Here is a 14413-nt window from a genome sequence, read left to right as displayed (position 1 = left end):
TTGACGTCGACAGCAGCCTCTTAAGTGAGGGAGTCTATGCTGGTGAGTGGTGCTTCGACGATGTACAACGTTGCGTTGCCAACGACGAAATTATGGCAGTCTATATCTCGACGCCGAGAAGTGTCTTGACGTCGATTGAGGCAGAATAAGGGAAGTGTGTTTCAATGTCGAATGTCGACTGATTGCCATTGGCAAAGATACAGACCGTTATTTTGACATCGACGACAGATGGAGTGACGTTGACAACGTAGTCCTCGTTGTCGGAAGTTGTATCGACGTGGATGGGCTATGAAGTACCCTCATCAGAGCCTCAGCTTGCCGGTGCTGGCTCAACATTGATCAGTGAGTAACCGATGGAGACTTTTCCAACCTTGCCAAGATAAACGGCGCTGTGTTATCTCTTTTAATGTCATCTGTGTCACCGTCGATAGAGGAGGTGTTGAGTCCCTCGACGTCGAACGACGTCATTGATGCAATGACGGCAGTACAAGCACTGTTGACGTCAATCCTGACGCCAAAGGGGGATAGATATGTATCTTCCTACCTTTAGAGGTAGATCTTGCACGTCGTTTTTCTGTAGGTTGTTGTCCTTTGTCCTTGGAGACCTTTTCATAAACAGAGGCAGAGCTGGATTATCCTGATGTTGCCTTTTCTCTCTTCCAGGTCATGGAGACAAATCTTCTCCCTGTCTTTCAAAGTTCTCTTTGAAAGGTGTTGGCAGTGCCTGCAGGTCTCGGGTATATGTGTGTTAGGTAGACAGATGATGCAGACTGAGTGAGGGTCAGTCTGGACTTTCTTCTTACCAAAGGCAGGGTACCTGACAAAAAGATGGCATTTTATTATAGGAAAATCAAAACATTCCTGTCAGGAAATGATGTATTTTCACTCAAAAAGTGAAAAAAGTCGAGTGAAGCCTTGAGAAGTAGTTTTTAGTAGTAATTTTCTGGCTAAATGACCTGAAAATGAGAACTCAATGCTCTAGGATCCTCACTGAAGAAGCCGGAAAAAAAGAAACGACCTGTCACCTCACTCATCTCTGGGGCATGGTGGGATACTGGAGTTCCTGGAGATCTTAAAGGCAAGGTGCCAGTTTTTGCTTACCTATGTTTTAAATGCAGCCTATTGGCTAACAATGCCTTTGCATTTCATTGCAGTTTCTCTTCAATAGAAGGAGATTTTTGCACAGTATGCCTCTCTTTTTCTGACTTACAGAAATACTTTATATTGGTTTGATATTTATTAAAGAAAAAGTTAACGAAAATTCAGCATTTTTTTTTAGCTTTTAGCATAGGCTGCATAGATATGTAGGCAAATGTATGTATAGATGTGTTAAAATTCTAGGTACAATTTTCTCTCTCTCTCTCTCTCAACAGACATACAAAACTTACAAACGTATGGGTTTCTGTGTGTTAGGGAGTCCCTCCAGCCAGAAATGCGCAAAATCCCACCTCTGATCTGTTAGTGTATCTCCCACAAAGCCTCACAAATCACGATACTATGAATCAAGACATGGAATTTTTGTTCCTAAAGTGTTTTTATTGGCTACCCAAGTGCCTCACAGTTGCACATAAAAATGTATGTGAATCGGGCCCTAAGAGTCTTGATGAATAACGGCATAGGTGGGTGCTGATCAGGTGTTTTGAGCACAATACTAAGGTAAAACATTTAACAAGCACAATAGCATCTTACTTTCTTTGTATGTTTTATCTTTTGTGGGCTCAAGTTCTCCAGATCTTCCTGAATTTCTTTGACCTGTACATTACAAAAGAGAAAAATACCAATAATATTAACCAGAAACTGGCTTCCATTATGGAAAATAAATGTTTTTCTAAATATGCAAAGCCACATAGTTTCTATTACATAAATAAATGAATGCAGTAGTTGAATACAATAGTAAAAAGATATACTCTGACACAATAATGAGATCTGCTGATTACTTGCCTTTACTTTTAAGGGCAAGAAATAAACCAATACCTTGATAGCATAACTGACATCTCAGCATTACTTGTGTATTTGAATTGGTCATTCTATGAACTAGACGTGGTTGTGGCAAGTTGAAATATGTTGCTTATTAATGTTTACCAATGCCTTATTTGTGCACAAAAGGCAAACTACTGCACAGGTATTAATGGAACAATGCATGGCATCGAATATGGATTAAAGTCCACATTTTCTGCATCATGGATAAAAGTGCTTCCATTGTGTGCATCATGCTACGTTACATACTGGTGCAAGCCACCCTTTCTGTGTTAAGCAAATCAACCTTTAACTGAAACAAAATGTTTCCTTGATATTTTTCTGGCATAGATAACCTTTTGGTAAGTGGATTGACTCCAAACAAGAATCATTGTGGTCAAACACACAATACATGTACGAGAAAACAGCATTTGCATAAACACAAAAATAATTTCAAGTCCCCCCTAAAAACACTTGAGTCTGTAATCTAGAACACTTTCAGTGAGACCAACAGTAGCGCTTTTCATGAATCAGCTTGGGTGGTTATCGTCCACAATAACATCAGTAGTACAACAAACCAACATACATGGCAGTGAAAAGCTCTGCCTATAGGAATTCGAGATCAGGAAAACCTTTAAATAACGACAACACTGTCACAGATGATGCATGAAAGACGTATCAACAGAGAGACTGATCAGCTGTATATTTTCCAGTTATATTTGGGTGCTATTTCTCACAGATCTAAACGATGACCCAGCATAAATCACATGGAGCAGGGATAGGGCCGTACAAAGCTGTGTACCCCGGAATAGCTTGTCAGTAGTTTGACTAGGTACTTTTTAAATATATACATTGATTGCAGTTTGGAACAATATTTGATACAGTTTATTTTAGTGCATGTCTCTATATGACATTTTCACTACACCCATGAATCCCTCTCTATCTATATTATTCAATGTACCTCTCATCACTTTGTCCCATCTCACTGAGACTATCCTGGTTTCTTCGGTGTAATGGATTTGAGCACGTATTCAAAAATGGTATATTATTCTCCATGAACTTGTATTAGGTATAACGTTCCATTTGGAATCGCCATATATCAGGTGTGATAAATAACGCCTTCACTCGTAATCAGGCCCTTGTGATTCAAAGCAATGATATTCTATTTATAGAGGGCAAGTTCCCTTTTTAGCTCCAGGATCTTTACACAACCCCCCCTCGCCAAGCCTGACAGTATAAGATCAAATTTATCCTTTTTGAGTTCTTCCAGCTTACAAGGCTAAAAGGCGCCTTTCTTCAAAATACCCTTCACGCTCAGTGTACGGTATACTTAGATTCCACATACAATGACATATTTTAAACAATGCAGGCTGAGAAACCCCTCTGTATTCGATATGTTTATGTATTGTGCAGAGCACTTGATCACCACAAGTACAGCCACTGCACTTCAGTGTTCCCTTGCTCCTATTTTTAAGAAGAGTTGTCCACATTTCAGCTGATAAAAGAAATAAAAGGCTTTTGGCGCCCAGTACTAATGTATTCACAAAAAAAAATTGTGCAAAAAGTCCATTATTATTGGAATCTAGCGATCAAAAAGTGGAAGGCTGTTCTCTGCTGCTTGCCATTATAGAACCCCACTGTAGTCCAGGTGGAGTATAATTAACAAGCCATTACCACTATGTAATGTTTTACAGGCAAAATATGTATTTTAGCCACATTTAGGTGTTGTCAGAGTGGAAGCTCTGCCACAGAATGGCATACCTGCATAGGCATCTGTCGTCTAAAACCCTTAACCCTGTAAGCCTATCCACGAGGTCGCAGTGCAGAAGCACCCCATCCCCATTCAGTGTAGTATCTTCGGCACTGTTTTTTCCGATTTGGGATTTACACGTTGTTAGAAATTGGGTCTTTGGTTGGCAGTCAGGTTACTCTCCTGTCCAAGCAAGGACCCTCACTCTAGCCAGGGTAAGTCACACACAATCATGCAATATCACAGTGCAAACACCCCAAGGTTACACCACAGTGGTACACCACACTGGTTTAGAAATATATAGAATATTTATCTGAATAGATTAAGGTCAAAATGATCAAGAATTGATAAATACAAGTTGAGATATCACTTTTGTGATGATTAATAGAGTCTTTTAGTTCTTAAAAACAACAATGGTCTCTTGTGAGCGCAAACTACCTGGTTTGAGTCAAAATTATCCGCACGGGACCGCAGAGGAGGAGATGCGTGGAAAACGGGGAGGTGTGCCTTGGTTTCTCCTGGCGCACACATCCTTTTCCACGCAGCAAGGACTTTGCGTTGATTTCCAGTGCGCAGACTTGGATCCTCTTCAGGTTGTGGGGGATATTTGGACGCGCCGGGGACGATGCAGAGAAATCCTGGGCATGCAGGGCGAAGTCACAGGAGCTGCGTCGATCCGGTGGGCGATGTGGGGAAATTTCTGTTGCACTGCAGGCACTGCGTCGATTCTTCTTGCAGGAAGTCGGGCTGCGCCGTTCCGGCTAGGCGATGCGTCGATCCGGTGGGCCGTACGTCAAAGTTCTGATAGCAAGGCTACCGCTGCGTCGATCTCCACTCGGGAAGCCAGGCTGCGTCATTCCAGTTTGGCGTTGCTGTGATTTTCTCACCGCAGGGCAGGCTGTGCGTCAATTTTCACAGCACAAGGAGTTCTTTGCAGAGATCAAGTCTTTTTGGCCCTGATACTTCAGGAAACAAGCTCAATCCAAGCCCTTGGAGAGCACTTCTCAGCAGAGCCAGAGGGGAGCAAGGCAGCAGGGCCACAGCATGGCTGCAGTCCTTTACAGCAAAGCAGTCAGGTGAGTCCTTTTGGCAGCCAGGCAGATTCTCTTAGAAGGTTGTGGTTCAGAGTTTCATTCCCAGTAGGCATCTTGTCCAGAGTCTGAGTTGGTAGGGTCAGTGACCCGGTTTAAATACCTAAATGTGTCTTTGAAGTGGAGGAGACTTCAAAGAGTGGCTTAGAAGTGTACAAGGTCCCCTTTCAGTTCAATCCTGTCTGCCAGGGTCCCAGTAGGGGGTTTGGCAGTCCATTGTGTGAGGGCAGGCCACTGTCCTTTGACATGTCAGGCCCTCCACCCTGCCAGCCCAGGAAGACCCATTCAGTATGAAGATGTGTGCAGGTGTGACTGAGCATCCTGTATTTGGGGTTGTCTGAGTGAAATACACAAGGGAGCTGTCAACTAACTAGCCAGACGTGGATTTAAGTGCATAGAAATGCTCACTTTCTAAAAGTGGCATTTCTAAAATAGTAATATTAAATCCAACTTCATCAGCCAGCAGGATTTTGTATTACTATTCTGGCCATACTAAATTAGACACTGTTACTCCTTTCAGATCAGAATCTACCACTCAAACAGTATATGAGGGTAGCCCTAATGTTAGCCTATGAAAGGAGCAGGCCTCACAGCATTAAAAAACGAATTTAGGCGTTTAGACTATCAGGACATATAAACAACACAGGTATATGTCCTGCCTTTTATCTACATAGCACTCTGTCCTATGGGGTACCTAGGGCCTACCTTAGGGGTGTCTTATATGTAGAAAAAGAGGAGCTTAAGGCTTGCCACATACTTTTAAATGCCAAGTCGAATTAGCAGTGAAACTGCACACACAGGCTTGAAATGGAAGGCCTGAGACATGGTTGAGGGGCTACTTATGTGGGTAGCACAATCAGTGCTGCAGGTCCACTAGTATCAAATCAAATCATTAACATTTATAAAGCGCGCTACTCACCCGTGCGGGTCTCAAGGCGCTAGGGGGAAGGGGTTACTGCTGCTCGAAGAGCCAGGTCTTGAGGAGTCTCCGGAATGCGGAGTGGTCCTGGGTGGTCCTGAGGATGGTGGGGAGGGTGTTCCAAGTCTTGGCCGCCAGGTAGGAGAAAGACCTCCCACCCGCCGTGGAGCGGCGGATGCGAGGGACGGCGGCGAGAGCAAGGCTGGTGGAGCAGAGAAGACGGGTGGGAGCGGAGAAGCTGAGGCGACGGTTGAGGTATTCTGGTCCCTTGGTGTGGAGGGCTTTGTGTGCGTGGGTGAGGAGACGGAAGGTGATCCTTTTGCTGACGGGAAGCCAGCGCAGGTGTCTCAGGTGGGCGGAGATGTGGCTGTTGCGGGGTATGTCGAGGATGAGGCGGGCGGAGGCGTTTTGAATTCGTTGCAGACGTTTCTGGAGTTTCGCGGTGGTCCCAGCGTAAAGGGTGTTGCCGTAGTTCAGGCGGCTCGTGACAAGGGCGTGGGTCACGGTCTTTCTGGTGTCGGCGGGGATCCAGCGGAAGATCTTCCGGAGCATGTGGAGGGTGAGGAAGCAGGAGGATGATACGGCGTTGACTTGTTTGGTCATGGTGAGAAGTGGGTCCAAGATGAAGCCGAGGTTGCGTGCGTGGTCTGAGGGGGTCGGTGCGGTGCCAAGGGCCGTGGGCCACCAGGAGTCGTCCCAGGCGGTCGGGGTGTTACCGAGGATGAGGACTTCCGTTTTGTCTGAGTTCAGTTTCAGACGGCTGAGTTTCATCCAATCTGCGATGTCCTTCATTCCATCTTGCAGGTTGGTCTTGGCGCTGGTGGGGTCCTTGGTGAGGGAAAGTATCAGTTGAGTGTCGTCGGCGTAGGAGGTGATGATGATGCTGTGTTTGCGTACGATGTCGGCGAGGGGGCTCATGTAGACATTGAAGAGTGTCGGGCTGAGCGAGGAGCCTTGTGGGACGCCGCAAATGATCTCGGTGGGGTCTGAGCGAAAAGGTAGGAGGTAGACTATTTGAGAGCGGTTGGAGAGGAAGGAGGCGATCCAGTCCAGGGCCTGGCCTTGGATCCCGGTGGAGCGGAGGCGGGTTATTAGGGTGCGGTGACAGACAGTGTCGAAGGCAGCCGAGAGGTCGAGGAGGATGAGGGCGACTGTTTCTCCGTTGTCCATCAGGGTTCTGATGTCGTCTGTGACTGAGATGAGGGCGGTTTCAGTGCTGTGGTTGGCTCGGAATCCGGATTGAGAGGGGTCGAGAAGGTTGTTGTCTTCAAGGAAGTTGGTAAGCTGCTTGTTGACGGTCTTATCTATGACTTTGGCAGGGAAGGGGAGGAGCGAGATGGGGCGGAAGTTCTTCAGGTCGCTTGGGTCAGCCGTAGGTTTCTTCAGTAGGGCGTTGACTTCAGCGTGTTTCCAGCTCTCGGGGAAGGTAGCAGACGAAAATGAGGAGTTGATGATGGTCTGGAGGTGCAGGGCGATGATGTCGTTGGCTTTATTGAAGATGAAGTGTGGGCAGGGGTCCGAGGGGGCACCGGAGTGGATTGAGTTCATGGTGGTTTTGGTCTCTTCTGTGTTGATGTGGGTCCAGGCGTTGAGGGTGATGGCTGGGGGTGTGGGTTCAGTGGTGGTCGGCTGGGTCTGGTGTCCGAAGCTGTCGTGTAGGTCGGTAATCTTACAATGGAAGAAGGTGGCGAGGGAGTTGCACAGGTCTTGTGAGGGCGTGATGGCGTTGGGGTTGGAGAGCTCTTTTACGATGTTGAAGAGTTCTCTGCTGTTGTGGCTGTTTTTGTCCAGTCTGTCTGTGAAGAAATTTCTTTTGGCTGCGCGGATCAGGTGGTGGTGTTCGCGGGTAGCGTTCTTGAGGGCAGTCATGTTGTCTGCAGTGTGGTCCTTACGCCAGGCTTTCTCGAGGGTGCGACAAATTTTCTTTGATTCCTTAAGGGTGTCAGAGAACCAGAGAGGTTTTTTGGTGTTGGACTGTCTTGGAAGGCGTCCGAGGGGAGCGAGGTTGTCTGCGCAGTTGGTGATCCAGTTTGTGAGGCTGAGGGCTGCGTTGTTGGGGTCGGCGGAGAAGGTGGGTTGGTTGTCGATGAGAGTGGAGAAAAGCTGTTCTTCAGGGATTTTGTTCCACTGTCGACGAGGGATGGGTTGAGTGCGGAGGTGGCGAGTCTTGCGTCGGAAGGTGATGTGGACACAACTGGGGTCGGTCCAGTGTAGAGCAGAGGCGTGGCTGAAGGAAACATGTTTGCTGGCGGAGAAGATGGGGTCGAGCGTGTGTCCGGTGATGTGGGTGGGGGTGTTCACCAGTTGCTTGAGGCTGAGGTTGGCGAGCAGGGCGGTGGTGTTGGGGTTGTTGTTCTGTTCCAGATGGAAGTTGAGGTCGCCGAGGAGGATGTAGTCTGGCGAGGGTGCGCGGGGAGATGAAGTCGGTGATGGAGTCGCTGAAGAGGGCACGCGGTCCGGGGGGACGGTAGATGAGGGACCCTCTGAGGGTGGTCCTGGGGTCTGTGCGGATCTGAAAGTGCAGGTGTTCGGCGGCGAGGGGGGTGTCTTCGGTGGAGGTGGTGATGCTGATGGAGTCTTTGAAGACAATGGCGATTCCGCCTCCTACTTGGTGCGGTCTTTCCTGGAAATCTTGTAGCCTTCCGGGATGGCTATGGCGATGTCGGGGGCCGAGGAGGCGTTCAACCAGGTCTCAGTGATGAAGGCGACGTCTGGTGCGGTGGAGTCCAGGAGGTCCCAGAGTTCAACGGTGTGCTTGTGGACGGATCAAGCGTTGATCAGGATGCATTTGAGGTGGTTGATGGCGCATGGGCTGGTGGTCGTGGTTGTTTCGTGGTGGAAGGTAAGTTTGCAGGTGTGACATGCGAAGGGTCCTGTGGGTACGTTTCGGGTTAGCTTGGAAGCAGGTGCTGGAGCGCCCTTGGTTGAGGGCGTGGAGGGTGATGGGGTCGTAGCGGTGCAGCGGGGTTTGGGAGTGCTGAGGGCCAGGGGTCGTGGTGCTGGGCGCGGGCCAGGGCGGACGGGCGCAGATGGGCTTGCCTTTGGCACGCCTTTGGCGCGCCAGCGGCGCAGTCGCGCATCGGCCACCATAAGAAGGAGGGGTCAGCTGGGGGCGGGAGTGGGTCGAAGAATGGGAGCTGGGGGGGCGGGGCGTGCAGGAGGTTGCGGCGGGAAAGCGGAGGGAGGGGGGACAGGTAGAGGGGAGAAAAGATGGGGGAGGGGAGTTTAGGAAGAAAGTTAGGAGGAAAGTTAGGAAGATAGTGGGGGGGTTACAGAGGTGGGTGAGAGATAGAAGATAGGGGGTTACAGAGGTGGAGGTGAGTGAGGTTGAGAGATAGAAGAGTGAAAGGATAAGAAGATGGGGGGGTTACAGAGGAGGTGGCGAGTGAGGGAGAAAGATAGAGAGATAGGTAGATAGGGACGTTACAGAGGGGGGTGGCGAGTGAGGGAGGTCAGAGAGACGAGACAGGAGCAGGAGGGCAGACGCGGGAAGAACCAAGAAGAAGGTAAAAGAAGAAGAGGAGCAGAAGAGGGAAGAGCAGAAGAGAGAAGAACACAGAAGAAGGTAAAGAAGAAGAGGAGCGGAAGATCAGAGGACAGAAGAAGGTAAAGAAGAAGAGGAGCGGAAGATCAGAAGACAGAAGATCACAGAAGAAGGTAAAGAAGAAGAGGAGCGACGAGCAGCAGAGAGAAGAGCCAAGAAGACGGTAAAGAAGAAGAGGAGCAGAAGAGCAGAGATCACAGAAGACGGTAAAGAAGGAGAGGAGCAACGAGCAGCAGAGGGAAGAGCCAAGAAGAGGGACACAGAAGAAGAAAGCACACGCAGGTCGCGGTGCAAAGGAGAGAGAAAGCACACAGAAGAAGAACACAGATGGAGACAGAAGACGGGGAGCAGGGAAGAAAGAAGAGTACAGATGAAGAATACCGAAGAAGAGCACAGAGGAAGATCAGAGATGAAGAAAAGAAGCAGGAGAGGAGTTGAGTAGCGCGGGGCAGGGCGAGGGGCTGGGCGGTACTCACTGTGAATTCGCTGGTCTTGCTAGGAGGTCTCAGGAGCCTGGGCTGGTGGAGCTGCAGCGGCAGGGGGAGCGACCTGCCCTTGGGTCAAGGGTCGCTAACTCTGTCGCGCAGCGGCCGCCATAAGAGGGAGGAGGGGTCAGCTGGGGGCGGGAGTGGGGCGACGAATGGGAGCTGGAGGGGCGGGGGCGTGCAGGAGGTGGCGGCGGGAAAGCGGAGGGAGGGGGGACAGGTAGAGGGGAGAAAAGATGGGGGAGGGGGGTTAGGGTGGCGGGGAGTTTAGGAAGAAAGTTAGGAGGAAAGTTAGGAAGATAGGGGAGGGGTGTTACAGAGGTGGAGGTGGGTGAGAGATAGAAGAAAAAGTAGTAGCATTTAATCTACAGCACTGAGCACATGTAGTGTACTTCACTTGGGACTTATAAGTAAATTAAATAAGCCAACTGGGTATGAGCCAATGTCACCATGTTTTAAGGAAGACAGCATATGCCCTTTAGCACTGGTTAGCAGTGGTAAAGTGCGCAGAGTCCTAAAACCAGCAAAAACAGTGTCAAAAAGTGGAGGGAGGCAGGCAAAACGTTGAGGGTGACCACCCTAAGGCTGTCAGGTCTAACACAGGTTAAGTTGGCGTTCCTGGACAGCAACAGAAAGAACAGTCCGCTAGGCATAATGGAAAATCTCCATGAGCGCAAGGGACATTTGATTTTTTTTTTTTTTAAGAACAACCGCCCACTATGGTGCTTTTTTCAGAAATACAGAAAACAGGAAGTCAGTTGGTCCACAGCAACATGGCAGCATACTGGACTGAAAATGTTTGTTCAAAGTTCATCCGTGACTAGCTCCCTCCACAAACAAGCCAGAGATCTGTAAATTGGGCAGGAGTTCCTCTGTACCACCATAAGACCTTTGCTGCCCTAAAAGACCTGGCAGGCACAGCCACCAGCCTCAAAATTAGGCCCTTTAAGTCCTCAGCTAAATGTTTCCAGATTTGCTTGCATACAGGAATTTACATTTTAGACATAAATTAAAAAAATTCTAGTGGCTGTGATTAAGTAGACTTTTTGTTGCAGAAACTGTTTCAGGAGCCAAAAGATAAGCAATGGGCAATACACTGCTGTGAGCAAAATTAATGTGTGAGAGAATAAGGGACACTAGCTTCGAAATATGAACTTTGTACACACATTTTTGGAGTTCCATCATATAACTCTTCAATTGGATTCAAAACAAGTCCTTAGGTCATACTTCATGCCCGGATGCATCTGGAAAGATGGCACATGTGCAGGAAGCCCATTTCACGCAATCAGTACAAAAAAGCAAATAGCGCCACACAAGATTGGAAAATATGTATGTGCAGTCAAAATGATCGCTCTGATTACAGTTCATTTTTGTTAACACAAATTGTAAGTCTCCCTTCGTAATCTAGTTCCTCACCTGTTGCTGGAGCACATACAGCATCCTGGCAGATCGAGCACTTTGTTCTTGCCTCCTAATTTGACCTCTGCGTTCTTCATCCGGTTCCAAACTGTCTTCAGATCGATCTATAAAGTAGAATATAAATTGATGCACACTTATTAAGTAACACAGACTAATAAAATGCATGTTTTCAGTACTGCATTAGGTATCATTTATTAAATTGATCTGGGGTCTTGCCTTTAACATATTCATTTCTATAAGAATACATTAATTCTAATTTATTGTAGTCAAACTTCAAAGGAATTTAGGATTGTAGTACAATGACCAAGATTCAGGCATTCTCTCCTCTTTCCATGCAATTTTGTTTCGTACTCTTCCATATTTCACTCCTTTAAAAAATAAAATAAAATAAAAAATCCTTCGAACATCTTCTAAAAAGCTAAACAATGTCGAGAATTACCAAGCACTAATGCAGTGGCAGACATATTATGAAGGTTTCATCACACCTCCACATTTCTCCGAATGTTGAACTGAATGTGTGTCCAGGATTTTCAATCTTCAAAGTATCCTAAATATGGTACTTATACAACCAATCTGGACAAGTCAATGTTGCTCCATATTTATAAAAAAAAAAAAAAAAAAAAAGGCAGATCTGTCAGGATAACATTTTGTGCACTCTAATTGCAACATTAACCTAACTGGGTAAGGGGGCTAATTTTAGGGCTCACATCTCACTTAAAGAAATGTAATCTGTAAGAAACTGGGATATTAGCTGAGAGGGTTGGAAGCTCCACTCAAATAATAAATACAATCCTCGTCACTGTGAAGCACAAAAAGGCACTAAATGAACCTGTGCTTAACCCCCTGGTAGCACGGCACAAAAGCAGTCAGGGCTAACTTAGAGGCAATATGTAAGTATTTCTGCAGAACACTGACAGTAATACAGTGAAACACAACACAAGAAAAAGTCCAATCTAGAAAAATAGAGTACATTTTAACTCAATAAAATTACACAAAAAAACAAATTAAATCCAATCAGCAGGACCAAAGTATCAAAGCACCAAAAGCGGGTATCTGGTTGCGTAAAACAGAGTCAATGTCAAGAGTTATGACCAACTGCAATAGTGCATGGTTCACAGAGAAGGAGTGGACTGAGCCTAGTCTCGCCTTACCTTAGGAGAAGAAAGTTTGAAGAAAACTTCTTGAGAAAAATTATTGAGATAGTTGACTCACAGACAGGCAAGGCAGCAGGCTGTATCTGAGGCGTATCATTGATGACGGGGAGCTGGCGGACGAGATCTCTGTGAAGCAGTCAACGGAGGCGGGAAAAGGCTCAGAGTGGAAAAAGATGGAATTCCAGGCTATGGAGGTCATTGTTGGCGAATGGATGCTCGTTGTTGTCGACCCAGGTGACCAATTCTATCTGCAGGTTTAGACGTTTTTCTATAGCTCGGATTCACCCAGCTGGACAAGACTAAAAGCTGTAGCTGAAGAGGGTTACACAAGACCGGATACTGCTACCAGGAGGTCCCACTGAAGTGGATTTGCTCCTGCTGAGAAGAACATAGCGGGAGCTTTGGTGAAGTCAGGCTAAATGGTGATGCACCTTGGACAGATCAGTTGGCAGGTAGTTTCCGGTCCTCTGTCAGTTCTCCATGCTGTTTTGGTTGGAATAATTTTTAAGTCTCAGCATTTAGGATTACGCAGCAGCAGTACCCCCAACATCATTTCCAAAGGTCCAGGTCCTGGGTGGCACCATTTGGGGGAGGATTAAGACTCACTCCAGCAGAAGAAAGAAGTAGGGTTCAAGGTCTTTGGAACTTGTTGTGTCCCTGTAGATCATACAAGAAGCTAGCTAGCTGGTCCTTAGCCCTTGGAGTCATTCTTGTGGTCCTGGCTTTAAGACACAGGTCCAGTCCTCTTTCCTCAGGCATCAGGACAGCAGGGAAGTTCTACCAGCAGCAGGGAAGTTCTACCAGCAGAAGGGCAGCCCTTCCAGCAGAAGGGCAGTCCTACTTCTGAGCCTTTTACAGGCCCAGAAGTAACCTGAAGTGTAGTTCTGGGGGTCCAATATTTGTACCTGGTGTTAGCCTCTGTATGTGTGTGTTTCGGGGGCACCTATCATACCCCCACATCTGGTTCTGGAAACTTCCTCTCTTTCAATTTCAAGGCTCCAAACTGTCCGGGGTTACAAAAAGCTAGTATCAGATCCCTTTGTGTGTGCTAGAGGCAAACCTTTTGAAGTGTAAGTGGGGCAGCATACATTTCCACTTACAGCTATCCTGACAGGATAGCCCATCCTGCCCACAACTAGTCCATTTTGTGTCACTGTGTGGGAGGAATACAGATACCCCAACAATAGAGTCATTCACAGCCATTTGGCCCAGGATACTTGCAGAACACAAAAACAGTTGGGACAAGAAAATGCCAACTTTCTAGAAGTATAAGAGTAAAGGTGCCAACAGCCGCCTTGCACAGTGTTCGTATACGAACGCCTGTCTGTATGCCTGGGAAACACACTGTTCCCTTGGTGCTTTGTGAACGGCCAGTTGCGATCCTTTGAACGACTGATGCCTTAAACATATGAAGGTCCTATTCGGACTACAAAGAATTTTACCAGGACGGTCTTCTTGCCTATGAATGTACTTATTAAGTGGACATCTATGTGTTTGTGTATATCTCAAGTCCTGATGGTGGTCTCAACGACAACTGCCTCCAAGACCGAAATGTTGATGCTCAACCCAGCTCCCCTCTAACCATTCAATTCAGTTTGATGTTGTGGATTATCACCTTTTGCATTATTTCTGGGACATTTTCGGGAGTGGGTTACAGTTACATGGACAATTTGTTACTAGTGAACTCTGGTGATACTGTATCTGCCATGTGTTTGTAACTCTTCAACGTTTGATTATGTATCCCTACTAATTGTTGATGGAGAAGTTTAATATTTCTTATAAATATTTTTTTTGTGTGTCAATACACCTGTTGTTTCGATCTTCCTCAATTCATCTATATAATTGTTTTTTTGGTTTAAATCAGCTTGGATGCTACTATCTATTGAACATCTCAGAATCACTGATTAATTAGTGTGAATTGTTCTGCTACAAATAAGTCTCTTGTTGGCACCTTTACTGTTATACATTTACACCCAAGACTAGAGGGGTGTACTGGGTTGCCCCTTACAGTTACTCACTTTATAGATGTGGCATTTTCAAAATTGTGACTTTGCCATTGAAGTTAAATTACAATTCATTTGAGTTTAAACAGCAT

At 46.8% G+C, this 14413-nt stretch overlaps 1 protein-coding gene across 2 annotated transcripts in view; it reads right to left on the bottom strand.

Annotated features, from left to right (window-relative positions):
* The window catches only part of KIAA0753 (KIAA0753 ortholog), a 214566-nt gene that overhangs the window by 161058 nt on the left and 39095 nt on the right, over positions 1 to 14413 (bottom strand). For both annotated transcript variants that reach the window (XM_069226993.1, XM_069226992.1), the window contains exons 4-5: positions 11162 to 11268; positions 1690 to 1752 (exon numbers count right to left, since the gene is read on the bottom strand). In XM_069226993.1, the coding sequence (XP_069083094.1) occupies positions 1690 to 1752; positions 11162 to 11268 (170 nt within the window). The remainder of the gene's footprint in view (positions 1 to 1689; positions 1753 to 11161; positions 11269 to 14413) is intronic.

Source organism: Pleurodeles waltl, chromosome 3_2, assembly GCF_031143425.1.
Source record: "Pleurodeles waltl isolate 20211129_DDA chromosome 3_2, aPleWal1.hap1.20221129, whole genome shotgun sequence".
NCBI classification, from domain to species: Eukaryota; Metazoa; Chordata; class Amphibia; order Caudata; family Salamandridae; genus Pleurodeles; species Pleurodeles waltl.
This window is presented reverse-complemented; position numbering and strand designations above follow the sequence as displayed.